A 16,977-nucleotide genomic window follows, 5' to 3' on the forward strand; every position below is an offset into this window, starting at 1 on the left:
GTGGGAAAGAGAGGGGAGAACCCTGGGGAAAGGAGACGGCGTTATTTCCCACCGAAGCGCTACCTCCTCCCGCTACCAGCGAAGGTGACGTCAAACCCGGGTGGCTGATGCTAAAACAAAAGCTGCGGGGTTAATATACAGTTACCAGCCCGGCAGCCTCCTCCTCCTCCAAAATCAGTCCCTCGGGTTTATTGTCCCCGCGGGGAAGGCGCCTGTTGAACGTGTTGAACGCAAACAGCTGGCAGGAGAAAGAAAGAACGAACTTTACTTTCTGGGGAGCGAAGGGCGGGCAGGGCTCCCCCAGGCTAAAGCGCAGCGAAAGGATGGAAAATCATACTCACCTCGGGCTTCATCTGCTGCGGCAGCACCTGTACATTCACCTGCGGGTGTGTGGAGAGAGAGAGTGGGGAGAGAGAGAGAGAAGAGGGGAGAGAAGGACAGGAAGGTAAGGAAGGAAAGGAAGGAAGGAAAGGAAGGAAGGAAAGGAAGGAAAGGAAGGAAGGAAGGAAGGAAGGAAGGAAGGAAGGAAGGAAGGAAGGAAGGAAGGAAGGAAGGAAGGAAGGAAGGAAGGAAGGAAGGAAGGAAGGAAGGAAGGAAGGAAGGAAGGAAGGAAGGAAGGAAGGAAGGAAGGAAGGAAGGAAGGAAGGAAGGAAGGAAGGAAGGAAGGAAGGAAGGAAGGAAGGAAAGGAGAGGCGTCGTTACGTACTATCATAAAACAAAATCTCCAAGGGAAGGGGAGAGACCATAAATTGAATTGTCACCTTGCACAGCATACTCCCCCCTCCCCTTCTGACAAGTAACACCCAGTGGGGGAAAATAAAATAAATCCATCGGCTGGCGGGTCCCGTTACCAGCGAATGGCGGGAGGGCGGCAGGGGCGCGCGCAGAGGGCCGCTCCCTCGGGCGGCGCGCGGCGCTCCCGGGCGCGCCCCCGCGGTCCCGCTGTCCGCGCGCTGCCCCGGCGGCTCGCGGCGCTCCGCGGGCGCGGCGCGGCGCGGGGCGGCCAATCAGCGCGGCGCGCGCGGGCCCTGGCCAATGGCAGGCGCCACATTGTTGTCCAATGTTGCCTAATGGCAACGCGGGCCGCAACAATAGCGCGAGTGGCGGCGCGGCGGCAGCGCGCTCCTCTCCGCTCCTCTCCGCTCCGCCACGGCCGCCTCCCGTCCCGCGGGGCTCCGCGCCCGGCCCTGCCCTGCCCTGCCCGGCCCGGCTGCGGAGGTGCTGCTCGGGAGACGGGGCGATTTTATTTTATTTTTTTTTTTTAAAGTTTCGCTATTCTCTGCTGGATTTTAGCCTCAGCGGCTCGTGGCGAGGGATCCTGCCGTTGAAGGTGCCGGATTGTTCTTTGAAGGGACGCTGCTAGTCTGTGGTCGCAGTTACAGGGGGACGGGGGAACGGAGCTTAGCCAGCAGCTCGGGTTGCACCGGGGCGCCGTGGGGAGCGGCGGCCCCGCAAGCGCGGACGGGAGAGCTCGGCTTTGAGCCTGGCGCGATGAACTTGGTGCTGCCCCGCCAGATGCGCACGGAGAGCAAGGAAGCGAGAGTGATCTAAGTTTTCTCGGATTTTCTTGTGTTAGCTTTGCTTTTCGGGCGCGGACGGGAGGGGGGCGCGGAACGGCTCCCGACGGGCCCCTCCTCACTTGAATCCCGCTCCGGGGCCGTGTGCCGGTGCGGGGGGACGGGGGCGTCGAGCGAGGCGAGAGGACAGGCGCCGGGGTTTGCATGCCCGCTCCCGGGGCTCTGTGTGCCCCCCACTCGTGATTGCGCTTGAAGGCAGCGGGAGCCTCTCCGCGCCCGGGCGCGGGTGCGGCGCAGGGGCTCCCCCGCCCCGCGTCGCTTTGGGGGAGGCCGGGGAGGGGGGTCCGCTCTCCCGGGGCGGGCTCGCCGGGATGGAGCTGCGGTCGGAGCTGCCTAGCGTGCCCGCCGCGCCCCCCCCGGTGCCCCCCCAGTTCGGTGGCGGCCGCGGCGGCCGCGGCGGCGGCCACGCTGCCGGTGAGCGTGGCCGGGAGCTTGCTGCGGGCGCCGCCGCTGCTGCTGCGGGCGGCCGAGAAGTACCCGCGGACGCCCAAGTGCGCCCGGTGCCGCAACCACGGGGTGGTGTCGGCGCTGAAGGGCCACAAGCGGTACTGCCGCTGGAAGGACTGCATGTGCGCCAAGTGCACCCTCATCGCCGAGCGCCAGCGCGTCATGGCCGCTCAGGTGGCGCTGCGCCGGCAGCAGGCGCAGGAGGAGAACGAGGCCCGCGAGCTGCAGCTGCTCTACGGCACGGCCGAGGGGCTGGCGCTGGCGGCCGCCAACGGCATCATCCCGCCCCGGCCCGCGTACGAGGTGTTCGGTTCCGTCTGCGCCGGGGCCGGCGGCGAGGGAGGCGCCGGCGCCTCAGGTAAGGCCGCGCTGCGAGCCCTCGGGGCGGTGCTGATGGGGGGAAGGGGCCTGGAGAGGCGGCGGGAGGTGAGCGGGGCGCGGAGCTGCGAGCGGGTGGCCCCGCCGGCGGCCGGGGCGCTCCGCGGGGCCCGCCGGGGGCAGCCCCACTGACGATGTCTCTTCCTTCTGCCCCCCCGGCCCGCAGAGTCCAAGATGCAGAAGTTCGAGCTGTTCCCCAAGACGCTGCTGCCGAGCCGCGCCGTCACCCCGCAGCAGGCGGGCGGGAAGCCACTCTCCCCGGACGGCGAGTCCGTGCCCGGCACCTCCTCCCCAGATGCTCGCCACGGCTCGGGCTCGGAGAACGGGGACGGCGAGTCCTTCCTGAGCTCACCCGTCTCCAAGGGCCCGAAGGAGGGGGAGGAGAGCCCGGGCTCCATCAGCCCGCTGGGCTCGGACTCGGGCTCAGAGGCGGACAAGGACGAGCAGGACCCGTCGCCCTCGGCCGGCGGCCGGCAGCGGACTCCCATCGACATCCTGACGCGCGTCTTCCCGGCGCACAAGCGCAGCGTGCTGGAGCTGGTGCTGCAGGGCTGCGGCGGGGACGTGGTACAGGCCATCGAGCAGATCCTCAACAACCGCGGCCCGGAGAAGGGCCCCGAGGAGGGCTGGGCCCGGGACGGCGCCTTGCAGGGCCTGCCGCCCACCCCCGCCGCCGCCGCCGCCCACCACCGGCCCTTGATCGCCGGCGCCATGGCCCCGGCCATCGGCACGCTGGGCAGCCGCTCCGCCTTCTCCCCGCTGCAGCCCAACGCCACGCACTTCGGGGCCGAGGCCGGCGCCTACCCCCTGGGCACCCACCTGGGACTGAACCCGCTGCGCCTCGCCTACTCGGCGCACAGCCGGGGACTGGCCTTCATGACCCCCTACTCCACGGCCGGGCTGATGCCCACGCTGGGGTTCCGGCCGCCCGTGGACTACGCCTTCAGCGACCTGATGCGGGACCGCTCCGCCGTGCACAAGGAGCAGGTGTACTCCAGCGGGCTCTACGGGCCCATGGTCAACAACACCCCCGAGAAGCAATAGCGGCTTCCTAAAGCTCGTCTGTGTAGAGGTAGCTAGGTAGGCACGGGTGGACGGACACGGGTGGCTTCCTCTCCCCCGTGCAGGCGGTGGTTGCGTGCAGAGCCCGGCGCGGACAGGCGTAGGTGTATTAAGGTGATAAAGGTGCACTTTCATTGTCCAGACATGAGTCACTCTTTTGTTGCTTATGGCCATAAGCATGGATATCCTCGGCGCGTCGCGGGGTGTGCACACACGCGAGCGCTCTTTCCCACACACATACATATATATATATATGTATACTAGCAAGTGTATAATGTTATAAAATGGAAATCTAAGTTATTAATGTAACTCGTAGGTGAACTTGGTATTAACGTTAAGCTAAAGGTTAGGCAGCGCATTGTAATACTTACCAGGCATATAGATGAAACATTGTCAAATTGAAAACCTTTTCCTTCCCGCCCCCAGAAACGTTGCGGTCTGTATATAACATTGGAAAGTAGATATATTTGTAACTGTCCGTAGGACCCCGGCGCCAATGGTGTATGATGGTTTAATAAGCCTCCTTCATTTGTGATCTGCAAGAAAATTGCTTTCTTGTTCCGATGTAGCAAACTTCTTGCTGTTTCTAACAGGTAATTCTGTGTTTCCATTTCATAGAAATAAATGTTATTTTCTATTAAAAAAAAAATGGGTCTAATGAATGGCAAGTGGTATTTTATGAGATGATGGAAGTGTGTTTTGGGAAATTCATTTGACAAGTACATTCAATATTTAAAGGAGTTTATGCAAATAGTACAAACATGTTTACTACATTTTTATCATGGTCAAACTAGATATTCTTCAGATAAATTTATAAATAAAAACAAAATGTACAAGCAAGAGCAAATTCCTTATCAACTGAAATTGTCAAATACGTTTATTTCTGGTTCTGATCTTTTTCTTACTTATGCCTGTGGAAAAAATCCCCAACAAATCTACAGAGGCATAAATTTAAGCAGGATTTCTCACTTTGGTATCTGATGTTTTTTGTCATATTTAGGAAATTTGGAAGTGTTGCAAAGAGAAGCCTGGTTAAATTAAATCCCACCTTGCGACCCGTGGGTTGTGTAGCAGCAGTAAGGTTTTACCCTTCGTATCTGGAATTGGATTGTGCCTTTCTGCTGTTTTGGTGTCAAAATAAGCAAAGGGATCTATAAATAATGACTTTTTTTCAGAATGTAAAGGTGCGTTTTTCAGAATGTAAAGGTGCGGCAGAGGTGGATGAGTTAAGATCGGTGCAGGGAAGGTTTCTCTGTTTTCGGAGCTTTGTGTCCTTCACTCTCATCCGAGGGTAAAGGATACTCACGTGGCTTTTTTCTTTTTCTCTCTTTTTTTTTTTTTTTTTTTTTTTTTTTTTAAATTTTTTGGCAATGGCGTCCAAATGTTCTCGAGGATCAAAAAGTTTGAAGGGCTTTCCTGCCTCCATGTATTTCTGTATTGGGACGAGCGAGGGGCAGCGGGCGTGCCCCCGTGCATCCCGAGAGGCGATCCCGCCGAAGGCCGGAGCGTGACTTTCTTGCCAGTCCTGGGAGTGTTTGGCCCAGGAAAACTATTACTCACAAAGAGCAAGTTCAGTGCATGGTTGAATTAAGACTGTAAAAGCTCCTAAAGTTGGTTGGTATGGAAACCTAATCCCAGCGAACCGCTCTGTGGCACAGCTGGACTGTTTACTTTCTCACTTCAAATATAAGTGTGTAAACATTGGCTGGGAGCTGCCAGCGCGGCTCCTACCAACCAGTTAATATACTGGTGGGGCTGGGAGCGCTGGAGTCCCGCCGCAGCTACCGAGGGAAGCCCCTGGGTGAAATCAAATTGCATCAAAACGCAATTCTTCCATCCCGCGTGCCATTGATCAACTTGGATACAATTTTACGATTTTCTTAAAAAAACAACCCCAAAACCAAAACCCAAAACAAAACCCCAACAAAAAAAAAATGTAAGTAAATATTGCAGATTACACCTAGGCAAATACTTCTGACCCCGGTCCATCCTGGGAGCAGCCAAATCAATATCGCAAGGGAAACTTTTTAAAGTCTCGTGTTCCAAGAGCGGGTGAAACTTAATATTACTACAATAAAACGGTTTAATAAAGAAGGGCTTTAATAGTGAGCTAATTTGATTGAGTTTCCTAATTCCACTTTAATTGGAAAAGGAGTTGTCTGTTTGGTTATAAAGTGCTAGGGTTATGTTAGACTGGGGGAAAAAAAAGATGGACGTTGAGCATCTGAATAAACTTTTTTTTCCTATTTTTTTTTTCCTTTTTTGCTTGGCAGCTGACTTTGTGCAGGATGGGTTTCCATATCTAGGATTATGAACGGGCTACAAAGAGCCGCTACTTAAAGAAATCAGGTCGCCACATTTCTCCTATTCTAGCCCTGTTGAGAAGGGCTTAGGAGCTGTTGATTTAACTCAGCTCCCCTTTTAATTATAAAAGCCATTCTTGTGTAGTTAGGCGAGCAGGACAATTTATCAGAATTGTTGCCGTGTCTTGGAGGTTGGCTTGAGCTTGGATTTATACAAGTGACAATGGGGATCACGACGATTAACTTTCATATGGGTAGTTTAGGCAGTTGGATTGGGGGGCAGTAGGAGGAGGGAGGGGGGTGAGAGTTTCTGATAAATTATCGTACTGAAGTAATTCCCATAGATTTAAAAACCAAAAAAATCCCTTGGGTTTGGAGCTGCCTCGGAGAGGTTCGTGTACAGAAGCCTCTAGCAGAACATAAAACATTCAGGTCCCTTTTAGAGTAAAATAAAATGCTGTCACTTGAATAAAAATCGGCGGAACAGAGTATAAATTATTTGTGAAGCAGAGAGGCTGCGGGCGAGCGCTCGCAAACTTCCCTGTTAATTAAATCTTAATCCACGGGTCGCAGGAAGCGGCGGAGCTGCAGCGGCGGCTGCTGTACATACAGCGGGACACGTTCCAGAGTTATATTAACTGCACTCGTGTTTAATATGAATCAGTCCTAATCCACAGCATAATAAAGATCAAATTAGACTAACCATTTAGTAGCGAAATGACATTCCTTCACCTAAAATGAACCTCCCCGCGCCGTGCTCGCTGCGCCGCAGCCTCGGCAGCCCGGCCCGGGCAGAGCGCGGCCGGGGAGGGCGGCGGGGCGGCCTTTTCCAGGCCGGCCGGTTTGGTTTTCAGCCTGAGGGGGAACCCCCGCTACCCTCCCAAGCTTCCCAGAGCCGCCTCTTCCCCACCCCTCCGCAACCCCGGCTGGCTGCCGAGGCCGCGGGACGGAGGAGGCTCGGAGCGGGCTGGTGTGGCCGCCCCGGAGCGTCCCCTGTCCGTGCTGGGGCCGGGGGAACACCCACGACAGGGAAGGGTGGTGGTCCCGCTTCCAGGCGGCGCCCTGGGCAGCCGGGGCCGGGTTGTTTTACTGGAGACCGAGGGGAGAGTCCCGATTCCCGCTCCGTCTTTCCCGCGGCCACGGGAGCGCTGCGGCTCCGCCATCGCGGCTGTCCCGGGACTCGCCAGGCTGGAAACCACCCCTCACCCCGGCGCTGCCCGCAGAGGAGGGCCGGGATGGGCAGGGATGGGATGGGATGGGACGGGCCGGGCCGGGGGCGCCTTTTGTGCCGGCGCTGAGCAAACACAGCTGCCGCCGGTGGCACCGATCGAGGGAATGCGGCTCTCACCGTCCCACCCCTCGCCCCCGCTCCCGGCCAGCCCTCCTCCGTGGTCCCCTGGGCGGGGGCGACACCAGGTACCCCGCGGCTCCCGGGCTGATCTCATCGGCGGGAGCGCAGCGCCGGTGCCAGGCACACGAACTTCCCACGTCCCCCGGCGAGGGGACACCTCTGCCTCTTCTCACGGCGCGGGCATCCCCCCCGTGTTGTCATAACATCCCCATGGCAACTGCGGCAATTACTCCTATGCCAGAACAACAATGGGAAAGTATTTAATATATTTAAATGTGATTAAGCAGGTGGAAGAAACGAGGAGGAGCAGCTCCGTAGGAAGAGCCGGCCGAGGCTTCCAGGGAGCCCCGGGGGCTGGAGCTCTCCCGGGGCAGCAGCGGCACGTCTGGAACTCAGGAGATGGAAGCGAGCGAGGGACACCGAGTTACGGGAGAGGAACGGAGTGTTTCACCGTTTTCTGCTGCCTTTAACACCAATCGAGGCACGTGAAAATTCATTCCGATTTCCATCTCTCGGAATTTCGACAGAAGTACTAACACACCGTTGCCAAAGAATATTTTCCCCCTGTTACTGTTCCTTTCCAGTTCCCCTTTTATTTTTCTCTACCTTATTTATTAGGAAGAAAACCAAAAAAGTCCCACAAACCCGCTGTTAGCTGTAAGTTCGGAAAATGAAAGGAACGGAAAAAAACTCCTGAAACTGCTCAAAGCTGGTTTGTATCCCATCTCCAAAACGAGCTCACTAGGAAAAAAGAACACCTGGGAAACACCACTAGGGTAAAAAAAAAAGGGAAAAAAAGAGAGAAAAAGATAGAATTAATTTAGACACACACTTTAATCTGAAAATTATTCCTTTCCAGCCACTACCACTCATTTCTATGTAATTAGGGAATCTAGTAACCAGCGGAAGAGGTGCTGCTGATCCAGGGAGTCGCGGCCGCTGCTGGGGCGGCGGATGGTGTCCAGAGAGAGCTGCTGCCGCCTGTCCCCGGGAGCGGCCGGGGCTCGGCCAGCGGAGCCCCGGGAGCTGGACAATCCCCCCCGGGAGCTGGACAATCCCCCTCGGCCTTGAATTCACCGTGAAATCGTGTGGCCGGTTGTGGGTTTGGTGGGAATTGCTGAGCGAGTCGGCAAGGGAAGGAGGGTGCGGTGCTGATGGGGGGGAGATGCTGTCAACGCGAGGGAGCTGCCCTGGGGCAGGAAGAGGTGAAAGGGTGCGGGGATGAGCTGCCTCACCCTGGCTAACAGCGATGCGAGCTAAAATAGCTGGAGAAGATTTATTGGCAAGAAATTCTGGTGCTGGATAATGCCTAAAGGTAAAAGAAGGGTGGAGAGCAGGGAAGGGGTGAATTCCAGAAGAGAAGAACAGGGCAAGGGACTGATGAGGTCTCGGGCTCACAAGAGCTAATGGAGAACTAGGATGCAGTATTAAGAGCTGTGGAAATATTAAGGACACACTAAAATAAGATCTTGGTGTCTGTGTTACAAGAGTCAGATGAAAATGCATCACCTGCTGTGCATTATCTAATATAATAATACATATAATATCTATATGCATGTGCCTTTCCTGAGGGAGCCTTTAAGGCTTGATCATGCTCTGGGTAAGGTGGTCCTGTGGGTGGGATTTACATTTTCAAGGAGAAGATGGAAAGTCCCTAACTTCAGATTAGTGCTCTCAGGTGCTCTCAGAGGTCAGGAGGCTCCATTGGAGGAACACTCAAGGGCAGGCCAAGGCTGAGCAAGGGGCTGCTGGTGTGGAACAGTGCGGGCTGCTCCCGCAGTGGCTCACTGGTTGCTCAGGTGGAAGCAAGTACATTGAGAGAGATGAAAATGCTGAAAGACCAGGCTATTACTGATAGCTTTAACTGCAACTGGCTGTTTGGTAAACATTCCTAACCATAATGAAGGCTGGTCTGAGGCCTGCTCAATCCAAAAGCTGGCATAAGCACGTGTTCCTCTTCACTCCAGGTATGAATGTGGCAGAAGTGGGCAAGGGCATGATGAGACACCTGCCTGGGGGATAATTCTGTTTGGAATGCTGTTTTCTGCAGTGTTGGATTTACCTGTATGTGGGAGCTAAAGTCTTATCTTACGTTTTATCTTAAATCCTTGTGAACTCTAAGCTACAGGGGGAGAAGCTTTGCTTCCTAACAGCCCTGTTTTGATGGCCTGGAAGAGCAAAATCTTGTCATGTACTGCTTTGTGGATTAATTTTCTGTAAGAGATGGTGCTACGTGGTTCCTGACTACACAGAGAAGCTCTGTAATGCAGATCTGTGAGGGGTAGGGGTGGATCCTTTGGCATGTTCTCGATATGAGTGTTTTTGCAGCTAGTATGAATTCAGACAGGGCTTTTTTTCTTTCTGTTTTATATTCACTCTTTTCTTGTTTTGGATCTTAATAATGTGCTGTGAAGTTTATAAAAGTTATGCTAATATTGTTTCTAAAAACTTATTTTTTTCCCCTCAGTATATGAATAGATAAAAAATAAGTGCATAAAACCATAGATAAATTTCAGGAAAAAATATATAGAAATCCCTTAAAAGCAGGTCACCCAAAGTCTTATTACCCATCAATAGCTACAGATCTGCCTTACATATCCTCAGAAAGTATTTGCCTGCTTAACTGGGAAAATAGAATAGATGGGCAGGATCTGTGCAAATTTTAGTAGGTTTGTGACAGCAGGGCAGGCTCCTGGGGGGAAGAGGGAAGTGCAAAGGAAACCAGAAACAGAGAGTGGATCTTTTCGTGTGGTCTGACAGGCAGATGGAAAGCATGAATTACAAAGGCTTTCAAAAAGATCTGCTTGGGGTTTATGTTTACAGAGAGATTTAACAAGACTGGCTGGCCTTGAAATGCTGAGGTTGTTGCTAAAATCAGATGTTTGGAAGTGAAAGGGGGGTACTAGCCCTGGACCAGAATATAGGAGAGGTTCACAGAAATTCAACAAGACAGAGGCAGGGCCAGCAAGGCAGGGCCCCTATAAACCATTCAGCAGATCCTGAAAGGGGCTTAAAGGTCAGCAGGAGCTGGAGTCAGGGGAAGGAGGGGAGTATGACCCCTGCTAAGGGGAGCTGGATCCAGACAGAGACCATGAGCCTCTAACCAGGAGGAGCAACAGCAGCATGAGGAGATGGCGAGAAGGAGCTGGGATTTGTGCAGGAGGGACTCAGCAGTGAAACAGCTTTACAGGGAACAAAGGTAGCAAAACACTGCCTAGCTTCCTTGTAAGTGGGATATGGGCTATTGATTTCCTCTCATGGCTTGGGGAAGCCCGTGGTTTACCTTGGGTAGGACCTATGGATTTCCTGAGTTTTCTAAATCTCCTGCTTGCAAGGTTAGCCATAGATATTTACAGCTAAATGAATGGGGCAAGTAGTGGAGATTATAACTTTGGAGAGCCTTTGCTTTGTAAGGGTAGAGTCAGATATCTTATTCTGGCAGGAGAATCTAATTAAGGGCCTGTTCAATAGGAGTAAATGTCAAATGATCAGGCACACAGGACTAAAATTGCAATGCTCTGTCCAGTGTGCTAGAATGTGTGCTATGAGATGCCTGGCTTTTTTCCCTGCTTAGAGGGATGAATTATGTTTGATTTCTCGAATCATTCTTTTTATCCACATTATTGAAGCTCTACTTTGACACAGAGAAAGTAATCTTGATGCAGTGGGGCCAAGAGTAGGAAAATTGCTCCAGTAGATTTGACAAGGAACACAGGGCTCCAGCCTCTCACCAAAAACTCTGCCCTTCTCCATGAGAGCTTCACGCGCACCAGAAGGGATCAGAAAGGGGTTTTCAGGGCCTCTTTTCTACAACAATTGTATTATAATGTTCATCCTGTTCAATGGGTGAAAAGGGTATCAAAACACTAATTGAATTTCTGTTTTCAGATCCCCTGCAACATATCTGGGAACATAAGAATTGGTGCTAGCATAAAACATAAGAATTGGCTGTAGCTGGATTTGGGGGAAAACCAGCCCATCATGTGGTTTACAAACGTAATCTGCTGCCCAAAGCACATCAGATGAATGAGTTAACCCAGCTCTAATTTACTGGGAGTGTAACCATTTCAAAATGCTCAGGATGTCCCTCACACTCATGCCAGGCACTTGGAGAAGCTGGCAAAAGCACTGTCATGTGTGTCACCATTACTGAGGGACTTCCTGAGGGCTACATGGAAAGGTCTCTGGACTCTGCTGCCAGGCTGAAATGTTAGCTTGCCCTGTGCACATTTCACTTTGGCTTCCTAATCTCTCTCCTGGGAGAGGGCTCAGCTAGTTTTCAGTACCTTGGTCACTGAAAGAAGAACTTGTGTTGCCTTGGCAAGCAAGAACATGTATATCTTGGATCTGAAAACCTGTGTGAGATGAGGATACCAGTCTGCTTGGCTGGAAGGTTTGTTGCTAACTAGAATCAGGGCTGGCAAAATAGGACACAGCTCTTGAGAGGGAAATGGCTCCGCTAAGCTGGAGGTCTGTGGTGATGGAGGTGATAAATGATAGGTGTGCTCTTAAAAACAGGGCCAAAAGTGGAGCTAATGCAGTTCAGGGAGCCTCACAGCCTTTTTATTTTACTCCTCATCACTGAAATGTTCAAGGCAAGTTAGTCTTGATAAGATGGGCTGAACTGAACGACAGCAAATGATCTGCAAACTGTGAAAAGCTAAGACTGACCTGGTGAAGTCACTGGTAAAATGTCTGCTTTTCCTGGAAGCCTCAGCAGGGTGGATTCTGCATCTGATGGACATTGATGATATTGGGCAGAGGCACCCTCATTAAGAAATTGCCTGCTGGAACTCCCTCCAGCCATCTGGCATCCGAAATGCAACAGCAAAAGGGATCATGTTGGTGATTTTCAGTAAATGTTTTGCACAGAGCCATCTTTGTTGACTGTCTCTATTGTTCTGCAGAGGTTTATGGTATCATGAATCTTTTTTTTTTTTTCAGCCTTAATTGAAAGACATGCTCCCCCAGTTCAAGGGTTAACTTAGTTATAACAGAAAGGAAATTTGAATGATATTTTTATCTTTAAGAACTTCTTTGGACAGATCCTCAGATCATATGCTAAATTTGAAATATTTGACAGCTTTTGACTCTCTGGCTGCTGTCATGCCTTTTTTTTTCCCCTTTTAAATTTTCATACAAATTACTACTTCTACAGTTTTGGTGTCTGAGTTCTGAGCATTGCTCATCAGTTTTGGAAAAACAAGCTGTAGCTGATTTTCTTAAAGGTTTTGAAGGCTTTTTGAGCAACAATAATCATGAAAATATTGCTGTATATCACTCTGGTTGGTGCTATTTGGGATTTATTTTGCCACATATGTCAATGAACCAAGAGTCTCCTTTCCTCTCAGTTTAGTTTGAGGTGTGGGTGGGGCTCTCAGATGTTACACTCGGATTCTGGATTTGTTTTGTTGATTTTGTCAAAAAACCCAAAAGTTGCCTTTGTTTCTTGGCAGTCCCAAGCAGAGGATATTGTCTGGAAGCAGGATGCACACAACCAAAGTGCTTCCTGAGGCAGCAGAATGCTGCTGGTGCTCAGTGGGTGTGAGCTCTGGGTCAGCTCTGAGATTAATCTGAAAATGAGATGGTTTTGAAGCAGACATCACTGATGCTTCAGCTGAGTGTGCTACACTGAAAGTCAAGCATACTAACTTATCTCCAGTCTTTTGAAAGGTACAATTATCCTTTATCTTTGCAGGTTGGTTTGTTTAACTTTCACTGGATTATTCTCATGGAATAAGAATGAGATATTGTTATTTCAGAGCACCACTGGCACCTTGCAAATGAAGGAAGCTGTAAGGTTTTGTAGTGAAAACTGCACATGGGTCTCTGAAGATTTGGTTTGTGTACTAAATTCTGCTGCTAATTTACCAACACTGTGTGACCTTGAGCTGCTCAAAACAATTCATTTTTTTTAAAAAGTGACTATTAATATTGACAGTCTCCAGTTTCAGTATAAGACACTTGAGACTTGAATTGCAGACTTTTGTACTACTTGAGTATTTATTTTTAATAAGGCTCCTAATTAAGTGTGCAATCTCTGTAGCAGGAAAGCTCTCCTGGACTCTGTCTTCATTCATTAAAATGTGTCAAATTCCTCAGAGTTTAGAGCAGAGCTCTAACAATGGCAAAAGAGACCCTGTGTCCTGAATATATACGAACATGTGCCAAAGAAAATGTTTGTTAATAAGTACTTGTGCAGTGATAAAGTACAGCAAACAAGGGGTTACACATTTCCTCACTTTCTGCTTCCCAAGCAGAGCCTCTGACTTCACTCAGGAAGCTGCACTGTTGTGAGACATGGAAAAGTAAAATACCCTCTGCTTTATAATAAGTCATTTCGGCTCTGTCTAATTAACACTTCTTAGTGTTAATTGTAACCCCCTGTTCTGTGTTTTTCAGGGATGATATTTCCCAAGCAGCGCTGATGAAATGTCAGGCAGAGGTAGTAATTTTGTTTTCCTTGCTATTATAACATTGTGCCATAGATATAGTTATATACAGAGATACATGCCAATCAACCAACAGAGCAAACAAGATGAAGAAGTAAAAATCTTCTCCTTAGAGAATTTCTCAGGCAGACAATGAATTATGAGCTCTTCTCTGCCTAGACACCTTGCAGTGAGAACAGCTATTCCTACTGGCATTCCTTGCTGTGATTAAAAAAAAAAAGAATAATTTTAGATGACTTGTTTTATTAAATCAATAGACTTAACAGGATGGAGAGGTGGAGTACAAAAATACAAAATATTTTTTTTATATAATCTGCAGAATCCTATAGGCTTACTAATATTAAGGCTACAGAAATACCATTGGCCAGTATTTGCAGAACAGCATTTAATGAACAATGAAAACATTCATGTTGTTGGAAAGAGGAAAATCCTGTTGACATTCTAGCAAACCCATCCACCTTGGCTTTGTAGCCTGGAGGAAATGAGAGAGTGGTGTAAGAAATGGGAAACATGAAAGTCACTGTTAAAACATCACCCTGGTGCTGACAGCACTGCAAAACTATTGCAAAAGATAATGGTAATGATATGGGACTGATGTTGTATGGCATTGATGTTTCAGCTGGATTTTTCCTTTGGAATACCACTCAAAAATTGAAGGTGGAGTTTGCTCTGTGACAAGAGAACATGGAGCAATTGTGGTCTCATCCAAACCATCCTGTGTCTGATGGCAGCCAGGAAAGTGTCTGTGATGGCTCCACATTTTATGAGCAGGTTAAACTGAGAGAGAAATCTGACTGAAAATAAAGCCCAACCAACCACACAACCAACCAACCTCTCATGATGAAACATGGAAAAGAAAAAAGGCCAGTATGTGAGTGCCAGCTGTAGAGCTGAAAATACAATTTCCAATAACTTCTGTCACATCCTCTACAATTAATTTAATAAGCATTTAACCTTTTTTTTTTAAATTAGGAACAGGGTCCTACATTTAGACCTGCCTCTAGTTTTTCAAAAATTACAAATTTCTGCATGCCATTCATGTAACATTTGATCTTGCAAAAGACTTGATGGCCCAGTTGAAATGCTGGGGGTGCTTTGACAAGTTACTTTTAGCAAACCACTGGTGTTTATAGCCTTGTGGTTATTTTTTAGGGGCTTGTGCTGTATTTTTAAACACTGGGGAGGAGGAAGGCTGAAATTCTCTTTCCCTGGATTGTGCTCAATATAGCTAAGGAAAAAATTTCAAATCAATGTTTCCTCCCTATACTGAGATGCAATGAATTGCTGGTGTAATAGAGATTGCTTTAAAGGATGGCAAAAAACTCCACTTTTTGACTAGGCCACATGGCAGCTGTTTTAATCATTGCAGGCTTTTGCTTTATGTCTAAAGAAATTAACTAATAACCAAATGGTCAATTCACAGATCTGTGCGAGGAGATGGCTGAGTTCAGTGACAGTAATCTCTGTATGTGCATGTAAATACACATAAATATGTCAGTGTATGCACATATTTCTATCTATCTATCTATCTATCTATCCATCCATCCATCCATCCATCCATCCATCCATCCATCCATCCATCCATCTCCTACCCTTGTGAATTCATTTACCATTTGTAGTTTCTTTACCAATTAAATTTTCCAACACAGCAGCTCCCTCTGCATCACGTCACGCATGCTGACTATGTGCTGATTTAAGGTTGAGGATAATTTAGCAGGGCTGCTGATTATGGCAAACTTATTCCCAGGAGATCAATGAGAAGTGGGTGTTTTGTGATGAAGTTTGTTTTGTGTAGATTACAAAGATAATGACACGGACGCAGATTAGAACGGGACATTAAAACCAAACCCATTGTGTGTGAGCTCTGTCAAATCCACACTGCAAAGAGAAGATGGGAAATTAGGGAGTAGAACATGTGGCTCTGGGTCTGAGATCCACTTTTAAACTTCAAATACCTGAGCTAGACCTGACCTTGAGAACCCCTGTGTGATTTCATGCACATGAATGTTCTCAGTGACACTCATACTGACATGTTTCCCCATATTTAAAAATTTTGCAGTCTATCAGTCTATGCAATACAAAACTGCTTTTTTTTTCTCTTTTTTTTTTTAAATTTTATTTATTTTTCCTGTGTGCCTTGGACAGCTCCGAGCATTCACCAAAAATTCAGCAATAATGAGTTACAACTCCCTTGGTTTCATGTTGATGTTGAAAAGCAGGTATTAGCATAGCAGAGATGCTGCTTGAACATGGAAAGGCTGGAGTCATTTCAGCACAGCAAAATTGCTGGTCAAGCATACAGTAATTACAATTAAGGGAAATACAGCTGAGAAAAAAACGTGTGGGATCTTTTTGGTTAATAATCTTTCCTGGGACTCTCATGTTGTTTTACTGACCTCGAGGAAGACCTGAGAACCATGCAGCAAAAGTCACTATTCTCAATTTCCTTCCATCCTTCATCCAGATCTTTCTTAGGATCAAGCAGGTTTACACAAGTGTAAGCTATGGATTCCTTGTCCTTCCAGAAGTGCACCCCAGCTTATAAGGGCTCGCAAAAGGGATGCACAATATGCATATTGAATTTTATCTTTTTAGCTGGAACTCTGTCCAAATGAGAGCTGACTTATTTAGGGGGCTGCATTCCTCCCTGAGGAAAAGTAATAATTTTGACAGATCATATAATACAAGTGTCAGGGTTTTCTATCAGTAACATGAAAAAGTCATGTGGTCATGAATAGTATAAAATTAAGGTATTGGGCATATCTGGTCCTTATAATTTATCTATTCTGAATTAAGAAGAATAACTCAGAAGAATAACTCACCTTGGATCTTTTTTCCTCCCTCTTTCCATTACACTTTTATTGTTTAGAAGTAATTTTTTTTAAATAAAGAAATTGGATATATCTCTGTTTATGAAAAAATCACAAAATTAGAAAACTGCTTCCTCAGAAAATACCATTTAAAAAAGAAGGTCAAAATAAAAGAAAAAAAATTCTTGAATCAGAATGGTTTGGATTAGAAGGGACCTTTAAAAATCATCTACTCCAACCCTCTCCATACAAGAAGCAGGGACATTCTCAATTAGATCAGGCTGCTCTCCATCCACGTAGATGGGCATCTACAACCTCTTTGGGCAACCTGCTCTGGTGTTCCATCATCCTTATAGTAAAAAAAAATATTCCCTATATCCAGTCTGAATCTACTTTCTTTCAGTTTAAAACTGCTACTATAGATCCTGTTAAGAAGCCTGTCCCCATCTTTCTCATAAGCCCCCTTTAAAATTTCTTTATATTTATATATATATATGAATGTTATAGTTGTAATCCAGTGTTTAGTATTTTATTTAAATATCATCATCATGAGAATGTTCTAGCCAGAAACTGTATGCCATGTTCTAGACAGAAGGC

At 48.6% G+C, this 16,977-nt stretch overlaps 1 protein-coding gene across 1 annotated transcript; it reads left to right on the forward strand.

The window, feature by feature from the left end:
* Positions 1-1,888: 1,888 nt before the first annotated feature.
* Positions 1,889-4,679, forward strand: DMRTA2 (DMRT like family A2). The gene is given in 3 exon segments (XM_038145114.1): positions 1,889-1,939; positions 1,941-2,382; positions 2,569-4,679. Coding segments are annotated over 3 exon segments (1,371 nt in total). The 3' UTR covers positions 3,447-4,679.
* The last annotated feature ends 12,298 nt before the right edge of the window (positions 4,680-16,977 follow it).

The sequence above is a fragment of the Motacilla alba genome, chromosome 8, assembly GCF_015832195.1.
Source record: "Motacilla alba alba isolate MOTALB_02 chromosome 8, Motacilla_alba_V1.0_pri, whole genome shotgun sequence".
Taxonomy (NCBI): domain Eukaryota; kingdom Metazoa; phylum Chordata; class Aves; order Passeriformes; family Motacillidae; genus Motacilla; species Motacilla alba.